This window comes from Salvelinus sp. IW2-2015, linkage group LG4p (assembly GCF_002910315.2).
Source record: "Salvelinus sp. IW2-2015 linkage group LG4p, ASM291031v2, whole genome shotgun sequence".
NCBI lineage: Eukaryota > Metazoa > Chordata > Actinopteri > Salmoniformes > Salmonidae > Salvelinus > Salvelinus sp. IW2-2015.
The window spans coordinates 9,070,623-9,084,490 of NC_036841.1; the positions used below are offsets into that span (position 1 = coordinate 9,070,623).

Here is a 13,868-nt window from a genome sequence, read left to right on the forward strand (position 1 = left end):
ACCGATATTAAGATTGTTGCATTTACAGCATGAGTTCTTTGTTCACAGTAATAATGCACACTATTGTCTGCTTTTCTGTATATTTTTGCATTAGGCTAGCTTTGAAAAACAATACTTTTTAAAAACTTGACAGCCAGTTAGCTGCCGTGCTACAACTGGCAAATCACGTTAGAAATCACGCCTTTCATTTGTTTCCTTACTCGAGTTGATTTAGTCAAATGGCAATACCATTAATTATCTGATCAGCGCTCATGAAAAGTAAGTGTACAGGATTGAGTGTTTAATTAAGATGCATGGGTTTTTGTCGGCTCTAAAACGTTGCTAACTTCAGCTAAATGTATGTTTTGTGCACAGGTCGCATCCATTCAATTAGCAAGGCTAGGCACCTGACATTAGGAAAAGTCATTGGCAACATAATTATTGGAAACCGGGACCTGATTCGCTAGCTAGCTACTGTAGTTAGCTAATTTGGCTATAGATTATTACTTAGATGTCAACACTGTTGGCTAAATTGCTAGCTAATACTAAACTCCAGCTAATGTAAACTGTTTGGTTAGCGTCTTGGCTAAGTAGGTGGAAGTTGAATACTATGCAACACTATTCTGGATAGCAAGGTGGTTAAGCAGGTCTTAGATCATAACAGTGCAAATAACTATTACTGGAACTATGTTGCTCTAATTCAATGAATTTTTCTTTGTATTTAATTTTCTATCAACCCTGTTCCCTACCTCTCATTTGGGTGCTGATCATCAGACAGGAGTCTGTGGCTACCTGGTCTCAGTGCTGTAAGGGACTTTTCTTCTCCTGGAGGCCCCACTCCTCCTTTTACCACCCTGTCTGTCAGTCAACCTACCACAGCTGTCACTCACGTAGAGCTGCACCGACCAGAGAAACGCAATGCCATGAATAAAGCCTTCTGAAGGTAACACCTGGCCCAAACACCACTACTTGAACACAGCTGAAGCGTTCCTGTTTTTCTAGTTGTACTTTTGTGTAGTCCAGCACTACAGCACGGTGTTCATGAATTTATTTGAATCATATATGTCTTAAATGTGTTTTCTCTTCCACCGTACACCCCCATTTTCTCTCAGAAAGTGCTTTACACAGATAGCTGGGGACCCGGATTGCCGGGTGGTTGTCATCTCAGGTGCTGGAAAGGTTGTCACAGCTGGTAAGATGTTTCCCAAAGGCTTACAATTGTCTCATGTTGAACTGGGTGATGCTTATCAATAGGATGTACCAGCAATATACCAAACATAACAGTATACCAGTAAAAAAAAAGAAGAAGATATTTCGGATAATGACTGTGTGTAGGCGTTGACTTCATGGACATGGCCAGTGAAGTCTTACAGCCTGAGGGGGACGACATGGCCAGGACTTCCTGGAACATGCGACGCATCATCGCCAAGTACCAGGAAACCTTCACCGTCATTGAAACGGTCTATATGAACTTGTGAAATACTTACTCCTGCACGTTATGTTAGGGATTGATAGCGGACAAGTAGGCAAATGCATTCTCTCTCTTTTCCACCATCCCATTTCTTCTTGTAGTGTCCAAAGCCTGTGGTTGTGGCAGTGCAGGGCGCTTGTGTTGGAGGAGGTGAGCTTTGGTGGTGTATTATTGATTTGCTTGTGACAGTGAAGTCTTGCAAAAGCCTTCATATATTATTAATTCTTTCCAAATGTGATTCWCTTCTCCCGTGAAGGTGTTCTGCAATAAAACTGTAAAGGCTTGTCATGTGATAACGTGTGTTCCGTTAGGAGTGGATCTGATCACATCCTGTGATATCCGTCTCTGCACTCAGGATGCCTGGTTTCAGGTGAAGGTAAGTGGGCTTAAATATCCCCAATGATCAACTCCATGAGGACCAAGGTCCAGGGGACATCTAAAGGCCTTTGCAGACTGTATGTCGGATTCAGCCTTTTACGATTATCACGTCAGACTGCGATGTAACCAAATTAAAGTCTTTTAATCAACCTGGCCAGATTGAACAATTTGCTTCAGTTCTGTCTTCATTCTGCGATTGGCTTGCGAGGCTATGTCAGCCGACATAAACTGCAGCTGTGTATTTAATCTGCACATGTGCCTACAGCGCAAGCCTAACTATGCTTATGTGCGGAAAACTAAAAGTAGGTGTCTTAGAAATAGTTTTCACATGCAGACTTTATATGTCCGAACTCTGAATCAAATACGCTTCCCCAAAATAACACTGTCACTGGTAGAATGCATTTATCAAAATCTCATCAGGTAGCCTGATTTCAAATGTCACGTAAACCAGATTATTAGGGAAATCGCTCTTCTTGCACAGCACGTAAACGTTTAGATCAAACTATTATATTCATCTGACTATTCACTATCGTATTATTGGGTGCACACTCAGACAGTGTTCCTATTGGTCAGTCACCACGATCGACATCAGCCACACTACATGATAAAGGCAAAACAAATCTGACACTGCCAGAACTTTGTCGGACTTCACCAGTGGAGGCTACTGAGGGGAGGATGGCTCATAATGGCCGGAATGAGGTGAACGGAATACTATCAAACATGTTTTTGTGTGTTTGATACCATTCCATTCACTCCATTTCAGCCATTATGTTGAGCAGTCCTCCCCTCAGCAGCCTCCACTGGACCGCACGTAGTGGTACTTAAATCGGCAGACCTAGACCCTGTCACACCGAACGAGCCAAGATGTTCAACAATCGTTTACGACCTAAGAATTTGCCCACGACCTGGACAGTTTGTCTGGGACTGCAAAATCGTTGCATAAAAGGGCTAAAATCGTACCGTCTACAATGGCCCAAACTGGTAGCTGTTTTCATATGTGTTTTCTGTAGCAACCACCAGGGGGACTCTCATAGTAAAGGATAGGCAGAATGATGAGAAAAATGTACTTGTGCATTCTGCATTGTATCTCTGAGTGATGTGAAAGGTCTGCCTCTCTTACAGGAAGTGGATATAGGCCTAACAGCTGACGTTGGCACTGCAGCGCCTACCTAAAGTCATTGGGAGCCGCAGGTAAGAGCAAGCATTTGATATGCTTTCATTACAACACAATGTTGTGTGGTAGTCCCTTAGCTTGCATACATACACCCAGGAACAATGAGTGCTGCCAAGTATTGTATAATATTCCTGCTTCTCCAGCCTGGTGAATGAATTGGCTCTGACAGCGAGGAAGATGTACGCCGATGAGGCCAAGGAAAGTGGATTAGTCAGGTATGGATACAGCGTGCATGTGTATTTGTTGCGTATGCGTGTTGATTTTGTGTATTCATACACTCTTTCCCTGTGTAGCCGTGTATTTCCGGACAAGGAGGCGTTGATGGCTGGAGCTCTGGAGATGGCAGGGGAGATAGCAGGCCGCAGCCCTGTGGCTGTCCAGGGAACCAAGGTCAACCTGATCTACTCCAGAGACCACAGTGTGGCAGAGGGCCTGAACTACATGGTGAGGCTCAATACTACAAGGATGCTCACAACACCACACACATCAGTGTGGCAACAACATAGGCTATCAAAAACACAAACCCAAGAAAGATACCCATGGGTCTCTTAAACAAGTGTAGTTTTCTGATAAGGTGGGTGGGTAACTGTATCCTACTAGGGGGCACATTTTATAAAGTAGATATCATTGGAAGTCCAAAATCTGACATGTAAAAAAAAAAAAAAAGTTTGAATGAATTACTCACTGAGACTGAGAGTTCAGTCTCTCTCTCCTTCGGTCTTCAGGCAACGTGGAACATGAGCATGCTGCAGACGGAGGATGTAATGAAGTCAGCTGCGGCCTCCAAGGAGAAGAAGAGTCCTAAAACAATAACTTTCTCCAAGCTCTGAAGCGGCAGGTTGAGGCCTGAGTTAAACTTTTCTTAGCCGATGGAAAGTCGGGGAGAAGGGTAATGGATGGAGGGGTGGTGTAGAAAGTTGAATTAAACGGATTCCTTTATCTACTTACCTAGAGTCAAATGAACTAGTGTATACAATTGTTATCTCTGCGTCCAGTATAATGTAAGTTAGATGTAGTTTGGGGCGTTAGCGCTAGATTTCCCGTCTTTGCGCTAAGCTAGTTAGCGTTGGCTCGCGTAGATACCTCGTAACTTCCTTCATACGGAGCGGAGAGACATGCAAATGGTATCCACGAAGTTCATCCGACTCTGGGTAGTTAGATAAAGGGCCATTGCCAAAATTCTCAACGATCAATTTAAACAAATATAAAAATGACCTCCTGCCTGCATATGTTTGTGTGTTGGTGCCTTTTTGTTTGTATAAATCACCCAGAGCTGTCTGCAAAGATGTGTTATTGCTGGCTCTGCATGCAGGATTCAGGTTTGGTACTCTACCAACCACCCTCACACTGTTGTAAATGTACATAAATGATTGCATCATAAAAATGAACTGAGCTAAAGTACCCTGTTTCTACATGTTCAGTGTTTGTGCTGAGTTTTAGGCTTTGGGCATACAATTCAATACCTAAATATGAAACTTAAGAATCTTTCACCAAGCCAATGCTCATAGCGTCGCGTTCCAGTTTGGACCACTGCCACCGTTGGAGGAGATATGCCTATTGCCCAGACTCACTTCCCGCGTCTACATTACGCTCAATTGCCAACTTGTTGACTATAAATACGCACAGTGGGCATCAGGGGAGCCCTGGGGTGGACTAAAAACTTTGGTCGAGCCTTAAAAGCAGAGATTCTCCATTGCATTGAGACGGCAAGGTGATCTGACCATAGTGTAGACCTATATCAGTCGGTCAGAGGTCGTAGTTGGAGGCCTGAAGATGCTTCTGTCTCCCAGCCGTTGTATCATCCTCCTTCTCCTTGTCAACTCCGTCTATTCTGGTACGTTAACGATCCATACTGACCTGAGCATTTTTTTTTTTTTTAAGACTTAAATGATCAAATTCATGAGATGGCAGAGGGGTAGGTTGAGGAACCCTTGTTTCTAGGAAACCATACACAAAATTAATAATTTGAACAAATATTTAGGAAGAGGTCATTTCATGAACAAACCACATGGAACAAGTGGTAAGCAAGTTGGGTTTAAAAAAAAACAACTGTTTTTCACCAAGTTAAATGAAATTGTGTTAGAGGTTTCATGATGCTTGTATTGAAACAAAAGTTGATAATTTTAAGATTGTTTTATACATCAGTTGTGGTCTCTTTACGCTTCAGTATGAGGTCCTAAACCTAGCATGATAGTGCATCCTTGTATCTCTATGGGCTAATATAATATGCACTTTGGTCAAATATAATTTTAATGCATAGGCCTATAGTTTTAAATATTGAGGTGAATCCCTAAAATTGTCGTGTTCAGAGAAACGAAATTGGCTAATGTATAGGCTATAATTAGATAATTATGCAAAATGTGAAATTGGCTACTTAGAAATTGAGCCGCTTCTATATCTGGAAAAGTTGATTCTGTTCCTGACTACATGGTTTATTATTACTTTAAGTATGTTTGAATTATAATAAAACCCATGAAAATAAAATAAACACGTGATTGGCTGTCGAATATGAATTAGACCGATAAGAGGGTGACAGAGGGTTATACATTATGAGCAAACGCGATGTGCTGAAGCCATCGGAATTCATACAAAATTGTATCCAATCCTAAAAAGGTCTGTGACACGTTTGGATAGCAATTTTTGTAGAACGAAATGTGAAAGATAATTGTAGTAATTGTTATGGAGTGGAATATGTGCACATTCTGATTTTCAAGTCTCAGGAGGCAATCGTGGTTTGACCAACAACTACGCGCGTAATTTAGCTCCATATGCGTCTTTACGCGCAACTACAAAGATTGATCTAATCGTATGATCTCTATCTTTGCCCGTCCTTCTCTGTCCCTCTCGTCTTTTGCAGTGGTGTAACGTACTTAAGTTAAAATACTTTAAAGTACTACTTAAGTAGTTTTGGGGGGTATCTGTACTTTACTATTTATATTTTTGACAACTTTGCCTTTTACTTCACTACATTCCTAAAAAAAATATTGTACTTTTTACTCCGTACATTTTCCCTGTCAACCCAAAGTACTCCTTATATTTTGAATGCTTAGCAGAACAAGAAAAGTGTGAAATTCACGCGCTTATCAAGAGAACACGTGGTAATCAGTACTGCCTATGCTCTGACGGACTCACTAAACACAAATGCATCTTTTGTAAATAATGTCTCAATGTTGGAGTCTGCCCCTGGCAGTCCGTACATTTTAAAAACAAGAACATGGTGCCGTCCGATTTGCTTAATATAAGAAATTTGAAATTATTTATACTTTTACTTTTGATATTTAAGTATATTTTACCAATTAAATGTACTTTTGATACTTAAGTATATTTAAAACCAAATACTTAACTTTTACTCAAGTAGTATTTTACTGGGTGACTTTTACTTGAGTAACTTTCTATTAAGGTATCTAAACTTGACTCAAGTATGACAATTGGGTACTTTTTCCACCACTGGTCTTTTGCTATGTCATATCACATTTTATATTTCATAGGACGAGTTCTGAGGAAGATTAAGGAGCGCGTGCGTAAAATTCAGTATGAAAAAGCGAAGAAGAATGTGCTGATGAGCGCAGTCAACGGGCATAAACCCATATGCGAAGTGAGAGACGGGAAAATTCACCAACCCCTGGACCACTTCGACAGTCAAAACGATGAAACATTTCCTCAGGTGACCCACCACCGAAACATGCACCTACAGTGAGGTCCAGAAGTATTTGGACAGTGACACATTTTTTGTTGTTTTGGCTCTGTTCTCCAGCACTTTGGATTTTAAATGATACAAAGACTATGAGGTCAACGTGCAGACTGTCAGCTTTAATTTGAGGGTATTTTCATCCATAGGGTGACAGCACTTTTTGTACACAGCCCCCACCCCCCCATTTTAGGGAATCAAAAGTATTAAGACAAATTCACTTGTGTGTATTAGAGTATTCAAAAGTTTAGTATTTGGTTTCATTCCTAGCATGCAATGACTACAGCTTGTGATTACAAACTTGTTGAAAGCATTTGCAGTTTGTTTTGTTCTCTTATTCTCTCGCTTCCTCTCCCTTTCTCTCACCCTCTCTCTCTCAGAGGTTTTTAGTGAATGAAGCCTATTGGGAGCGTCCTCATGGCCCAGTGTTCCTGTTCATCGGAGGGGAGGGCCCCATCTCTGAGTTCGATGTGCTGGCAGGTAAACACAAAGCTTCCCCGTCACGTTCTTAAGTAATATGAAAAGAAAATGGAAATGCATTGACACGATATGTTAGGCTTACATAGGTGTTATGAATATGATACTTGTATTTAGTTACAAGTCAGTGCCTGTTCTTTGGTTTTTGTCTTGTTGATACCTCTACCAACTCTTAACCTCCCCCTATTTCTCCTCTTTGCTCCTGCTTTGTGTGTATCTGTAGGCCACCATGTGGACATGGCTGAGGAGCACGGGGCCCTGCTTGTGGCCCTGGAGCATCGTTTCTACGGCGAGAGCATCAACAAAGACGGCCTGGAGACTGAGAATCTGGGAGACCTGTCCAGCCAGCAGGCGTGAGTACTGGTGGGAGGAGGGAGTCAATGTGTTGACGTTGAATCAATGTGGAAAACTGATTGGATTTGCAAAAAGTCATCAATGTGAGGGAATTTATCCTTTTTTTCACCCACCTTTGAACCTAAACTCAATGACATTTTTTGGGATTTCATGTTGAATTCACATTAGTAACTAACTTGACAACTCAACCAAATGTAAATGCTGAGCGCATTTGTGTGTGCTTGAATTGGGCAGAGATTAAATTTCATTTTCTCTGCCATCTCTTGGTTTCCAGTCTCGCTGACATCGCAGAATTCCATCAATACATCAGCGATCGCTTTGACCTCTCTGACAAAAATACCTGGATCAGCTTCGGAGGTTCCTATGCTGGGGCCTTGTCTGCCTGGCTCAGGGGAAAGGTCTTTATTTATACTTAGGAATGGACAGCTGTGTTACTGTATGCTAGTCTACTGTATTCCATGGTAATAATACTAAATAATGTTCTCTGTTCCTGCTCTTTCAGTTCCCCCACCTGGTCTACGGTGCTGTGGCCTCCTCCGCTCCTGTCAAAGCCAAACTGGACTTCTCCGCCTTCAACAAAGTAAAGATCTCATCATTAGTACTACTTGTAGTATTAGTACAAGTAGTAATAGTAGTAGTAGACATACTAGTAACTGTTGCACTGTTTATAGTGTTAATAGCACGGTAGATGTGATGTTCAGCTGTACAGACAACGGTGGAAACAACCCGTGGTGTTGCTCTCTTCTAGGTGGTGGGTCTTAGTCTTACGGATGAGGACGTTGGAGGTTCAGATAAGGTTTGAGAACATTTACAGTAGATGTGGGCGCTTGAAATCATGTGTTGGAGTGTCTGACTGTATGAGTCTCCTACTGTGTGATTTGACTCTCTCTGTCTCCTTGTTACTGTCTCTCTCCGCTGTCCCCCCCCTTTCTCGCTCTCTCCTTCAGTGTGTGGGGGACATCTCAGAGGCCTTTGCTGCCGTGGAGGCCGCCCTGTTTGCGGGGAACGCCACTGAGGTTGGGAAGGACTTTGGGTGCTGTGAGACCCCTGAGGATCTGGAGGACCAGATCGAGCTGATGCAGAGCCTGGCTGACATCGTCATGGGAACCGTGGCGTACAATGAGGAGGGGGGAATCCTGACTATTGAGGAGCTCTGTGACATCATGACCAATGAGACAGAGACCTTCGATTCGGAGACTGAGGCCTACGACCGGCTGATCAAACTGGTGCAGGTATTAGGTGTATTGTACATATTCAAACACACACACAAATGTATGCACACACACACACACATACACACACACACGGCCTCACACACACACACACACACACACATTCAGTTGTACCTGACTAGGTATCCACCTTTCCCCCCCACACACACATGGCCCCACATACACACACGCACACACACACAGCCCCACACACACAGCCCCACAGACACACACAGCCCCACAGTGACAATTCTTTGATTAACCAGCAGAGGGCTGTATTGAGCTACAGTTGTGCATCCCCTTACCTTGACTGATGCAGAACAGTTAGAACACTTACTGTGTTTGTGTGCATGCATATTTATTTATGTATGTATGTATGTATGTATGTATGTATGTATGTATGTATGTGTGTGTGTGTGTGTGTGTGTGTGTGTGTGTGTGTGTGTGTGTGTGTGTGTGTGTGTGTGTGTGTGTGTGTGTGTGTGTGTGTGTGTGTGTGTGTGTGTGGTGTGTGTGTGTGGTGTGTGTGTGCGCGTTTATTAGATAGACCGTGCCACTGGCGAGGAGCCCTGTCTGGATGCGTCCCACAAGCAGACCATCAAGGACTTGAGTGACACCAATCTGGACTCTGCCTACAATGGAGAGAGACAGTGGTACTACCAGACCTGCACCGAGTTCGGCTTCTGTGAGTAACGCTCCACCACACAACACTGTCAGTCCTAGAGGAGAAATAGTGAGGTCCGAAATTATTCATGCCTTTTGATAAAGATGAACAGTAATGACCGTATAAAATAAATAATTCAAATACTGAGCTACAGTATATTGTATGCAAAAAAAAATGGGAAATTATATTATTTTATACTAAAACAATTGCTCAGAAAAAGAGATTTTGTTTAGCAAGTAATGCATTTTTTTCTCTAAAAGGTAGGGGTCCAAATTATTCACACCCCTAAAAATTCTTATAAATAAAGTAGTCAAAAGTTTAGTATTTGGTCTCATATCCCTAGCACGCAGTGCCTACAGCAAGCTTGTGACTCTACAAACTTGTTGGATGTATTTTCAGTTCGTTCTGGTTGTGTTTCAGATTATTTCGACCCTATAGAAATGACTGGTAAATAATATATTGTGTCATTTTGGAGTCACGTTATTATAAATAAGCATAGATAATACGAATGTTTCTAAACACATCTACAGTAATGTGGATGCTACCATGAATAATGGTGAATAATGAATAATGATGATTGAGAAAGATACAGAGGGTCAAAGATCATACCCCCAAGACATGCTAACCTCCCCTGTTATTGGGAGCATCCACATTACTGTAGAAGCATTTCGCTACACTTGCATTAACATCTGCTAACCATGTGTATGTGACCAATCAAATATGATTTGATATGGGACCAAATACTTTTAGTGTAAAATAAAATAAAATAATTTCCCAATTTTTTTGGAGCATACAATATAGCTCAGTATTTGAATAATTCATTGCTCATCTTTATCAAGGATGTCAATAATTTTGAACCCCGCTACATTTACCAAGCTCAAGTCCCCTAGTATAACCAAGGTAGTTGCTTCAGTCAGGGAGTTGAGTGCTCACAGCACTGGAGGGTGAAAAAAAACAGGTCCAGAGTTCATTTCCCCCTAAGCAGCACATTCATAAGCCCAATGCATTAACACTAGCTGTACAAAGCGCCCACTCTTTGGTACAATATCACTCATTATATGATCAGTATTACTATATGCCCATAGCCACTCAGCTGTATCTTACATTACAGAAATAGAACTACACATCATAATTCAATAGGAATTCATTGTATTTCTATGGCTTACATCATCATTGTTTTGTTGTAACAGTCCAGACGTGTGAGGACGCCAGCTGTCCCTTCTCCCGCATGCTGACCCTACAGGCTCAGATTGACCTGTGTCCTGAGGTGTTCAACATCCCCCAGCACAGTCTGCCCGGACACATCGCCTTCACCAACAAGTACTATGGAGGAGACCACCCCGACACTGACAGGGTGCTCTATGTCAACGGTGAGCAGAGACTTTACAGATAGATACAGTAGATAAGGGATACCTAGTCAGCTGCACAACTGAATGAATTCAGCTGAAATGTGTCTTCAGCTTTTAAACCCAACCCCTCTGAATCAGAGAGGTGCAGGGGGCTGCCTTCATCGACATCATCGGTGCCCGTGGAGCAGTTGTTGTTCAAGGGCAGAACAGAAGATTTTTCCACCTTGCCGGATCTGGGATTTGAACCAGCGACCTTTCGGTTACTTGCCCAACCACTAGATAGATAGAGGTTTAAACCATTACCTCTCATTACATCATAGTGTAATTTAAACCCACTGGCAGTGAATCAATGCGCTGTGTCTATGTGAGTGATTGTGTGACAGCAGACGGGGTTAGTGGGAGGAGCTATAGGAGGACGGGCTCAATGTAATGGCTGGAATGGCATCAATGGAACGGTATCAAAAACATCAAGCGTATGGAAACCACAATGAGCCCACCCTCCTATAGCTCCTCCCACCAGCCTCCTCTGTGTGACAGTCAGTATATGACCTGTCCCTCTGGTCTGTGACCTCTGTCAGGTGACATTGACCCCTGGCACGAGCTCAGCGTCCTGGAAGAGGACTTGGACAAGGAGGACGAAGACATGACCATCCTCATCGAGGGCACCGCCCACTGTGCCGATATGAACCCCGATGGCGTCGCAGACCGCCCCGCCCTGAAGCAGGCCCGCAAGGTACCGCACACGGCAGGCTAGACAACACTAAATTGATATAACTGAGAGAGACACTGACTGTGAGCTTTGGCGGCACATGAAGAAAATGTATGCTTCAGAACTGTACAGTATGTCTCAATTGAACACTTTGGGCCGGTTTCCCAAAAACCAAAAAGCATGGTCAATGGTCAATAGCTTTGGAGTCGAGGACTAATCTTAATCTGTGTGGAGGAAACTGCCCCATAGTCTATATTATTTTAAAACTTCTCTTCCCCTCATCCTGATTTGTCTTTTCTCTCTGGTTGTCAGGCCATTGAGAGGAAGGTTGCCAAGTGGCTGAAGGAAGCTGCCAGGAAGCTTATGGACTGATGCACCCAACGACAGGTCATCTGATCATCTGACTGTCATGACCATCACTCAGCCAATCAAACTGATCTGACCTGGTTGTACTGCGGTGACCCCTCCTCCTCTTCCTGTAGCTCCGTGCTCATATTGCACATTTCCGTACCATTACTATAACCACAACTATGGCCCCTACAGCAAATCACTTTATGTGTGTGCATGTGCTTGTTTGTGTGTGTGTGTCAAACTTTGGGCAGTGAATCACATGGTGCTGTTTCCTGAGCCCATCTCCTCATGTTTATTCCCATGATGATCACATGACCATTGGGTCAGGTCCTCTAAGGTGGCGTTCTTCTGGTGGTTTTTCTAACGTTTTTAGTGTTTTTCTTCAGTTTTTATAGTGTGCTTGAATTTACTCCAGTATATAAGTTTCAGGGCAGGTGGGGCAGAGCCCCACGTGTTTTGAGCCCCACGTGTTTTGACCCCCACATTTTTAGCAAAAGAATTATAATAATAATTTGTATTTGTATTTTTTTGGACTTGCCTGTTTTGCATGTTATTTTGGCATTAATACGTGTTATATATCAGTTTGCTAACAATATAAAAAAATATATATAAATTATTGAGTTAATAAAGCAGCACACAAACATGGTCACTTTTTTGTTTTCTTGAGTAAGGCAGCTCCAAAATGCAGGTGTTTCAGCCTAGCTCAGTGCTTTCTGTGGTGGTGTGGCAAGCCAGAAGAAAATACGGAGCGTTGCGCTGTGATTGACTCAGTGTTCTGTCACTCCTGAGGACACTGCGTCACTGCCAAGTCTAAGGGTAGACCTGACATCATCATGATTTAACCTTTTTTTCCTGAGTTCCCAGGTGTGTTGAAAGCACCATAAATCCAGAGAATGCCAGACTGATGACAAAGTTTGATGACAAAATTTGCCCGCGAAGGATCGCAGCGCCACCTTTCTGTTCAAGTGAGCACAGCACAACAAGATGAGTTCAAACATGTCTTGTATGCTGCTGCATAAATGATGTAGTATACCAGGGAGATATGTATACTGTAGCTAAGAAAGTAATACTAAGTGTATGTTGTGTAGTAAGCTGTTAGTAGCCCATGTGCCTCACCCTAATCATTTGGTCTATTTTCACCTCTTAATTTGACATACTGTTCTGACTTGGTGGTGCACATGTAGCCTATAGCCTGTTTTTGAGAAATGTAAGCATAGAATATTGTAAGTGCTTCCATGTCTGCTTATATGCCCCCTTTATTTATCCTATAGTTCTGACTTGGTGTACAAGGAGAACACTGTGTACAAGGAGAACACATGTTCTGAATTCTGTCGCTGTACATTGCAGATCAAATAGTTATATTTTTAAATGTAAATGGTTTAAATTGAACCTTTATTTAACTAGGCAAGTCAGTTAAGAACAAATGACGGCCTATCCCTGCCAAACCTGGATCTCATCGCGCACCAGCGACTCCTGTGAAGGGCCGGGTGCAGTGCGCGCTAACCAAGGGAGCCAGGTGCACGGTGTTTCCTCCGACACATTGGTGTAGCTGGCTTCCGGGTTGGAGGCGCGCTGTGTTAAGAAACAGTGCGGCTTGGTTGAGTTGTGTTTCGGAGGACGCATGGCTTTCGACCTTCGTCTCTCCCGAGCCCGTACGGGAGTTGTAGCGATGAGACAAGATAGTAATTACTAGCAATTGGATACCACGAAAATTGGGGAGAAAAGGGGGTAAAATTAAAATATATATATATACATAAAAAAATATATATATTTAAAAAAAGAAAATTAACACAATAAAATAACATAACTATAATGAGGCTATATACAGGGGGTACCGGTACTGAGTCAATGTGCGGGTGTATGGGTTAGTCGAGGAAATTTGTAATGTGATAATAAACAGCGACTAGCAGCAGTGTAAAAACAAGGGAGGGGGGGGGGTCTTATGGATTGGGGGTAGAAACTGTTAGGGAGCCTTTTGGTCCTAGACTTGGCGCTCCTGTACCACTTGCTGTGCGGTAGCAGAGAGAACAGTCTACGACTTGGGTGACTGGGGTCTTTGACAA

The 13,868-nt window shown here is 42.7% G+C and overlaps 1 protein-coding gene and 1 pseudogene across 2 annotated transcripts; both read left to right on the forward strand.

Annotated features, from left to right (window-relative positions):
* Positions 1-166: 166 nt before the first annotated feature.
* LOC111960179 (delta(3,5)-Delta(2,4)-dienoyl-CoA isomerase, mitochondrial-like) lies at positions 167-4,403 on the forward strand (annotated as a pseudogene).
* A 105-nt stretch (positions 4,404-4,508) lies between these two features.
* LOC111960143 (thymus-specific serine protease-like) lies at positions 4,509-12,971 on the forward strand. 2 transcript variants are annotated; one of them, XM_070437630.1, is made up of 12 exons: positions 4,509-4,836; positions 6,491-6,666; positions 7,071-7,170; positions 7,391-7,520; positions 7,796-7,919; positions 8,024-8,101; positions 8,270-8,317; positions 8,469-8,753; positions 9,276-9,417; positions 10,587-10,766; positions 11,324-11,478; positions 11,767-12,971. In XM_070437630.1, the coding sequence occupies exons 1-12, from the start codon at positions 4,776-4,778 to the stop codon at positions 11,824-11,826; spliced, it is 1,539 nt and encodes a 512-aa protein (XP_070293731.1). In that variant the 5' UTR covers positions 4,509-4,775; the 3' UTR covers positions 11,827-12,971. The 2 variants fall into 2 exon arrangements, with proteins under 2 accessions (XP_070293731.1, XP_023837817.1); XM_023982049.2 differs by lacking the exon at positions 4,509-4,836 and having other exon boundaries at positions 4,889-6,666; positions 11,767-12,970.
* The last annotated feature ends 897 nt before the right edge of the window (positions 12,972-13,868 follow it).

Coding starts and splice junctions, on each gene's coding strand:
- LOC111960143 (XM_023982049.2), top strand. CDS start 6,424: ATGACAATTGGGTACTTTTTCCACCACTGGTCTTTTGCTATGTCATAT. Junction 7,171..7,390: donor TGAGTTCGATGTGCTGGCAG/GTAAACACAAAG, acceptor GTGTATCTGTAG/GCCACCATGTGGACATGGCT. Junction 10,767..11,323: donor CAGGGTGCTCTATGTCAACG/GTGAGCAGAGAC, acceptor GACCTCTGTCAG/GTGACATTGACCCCTGGCAC.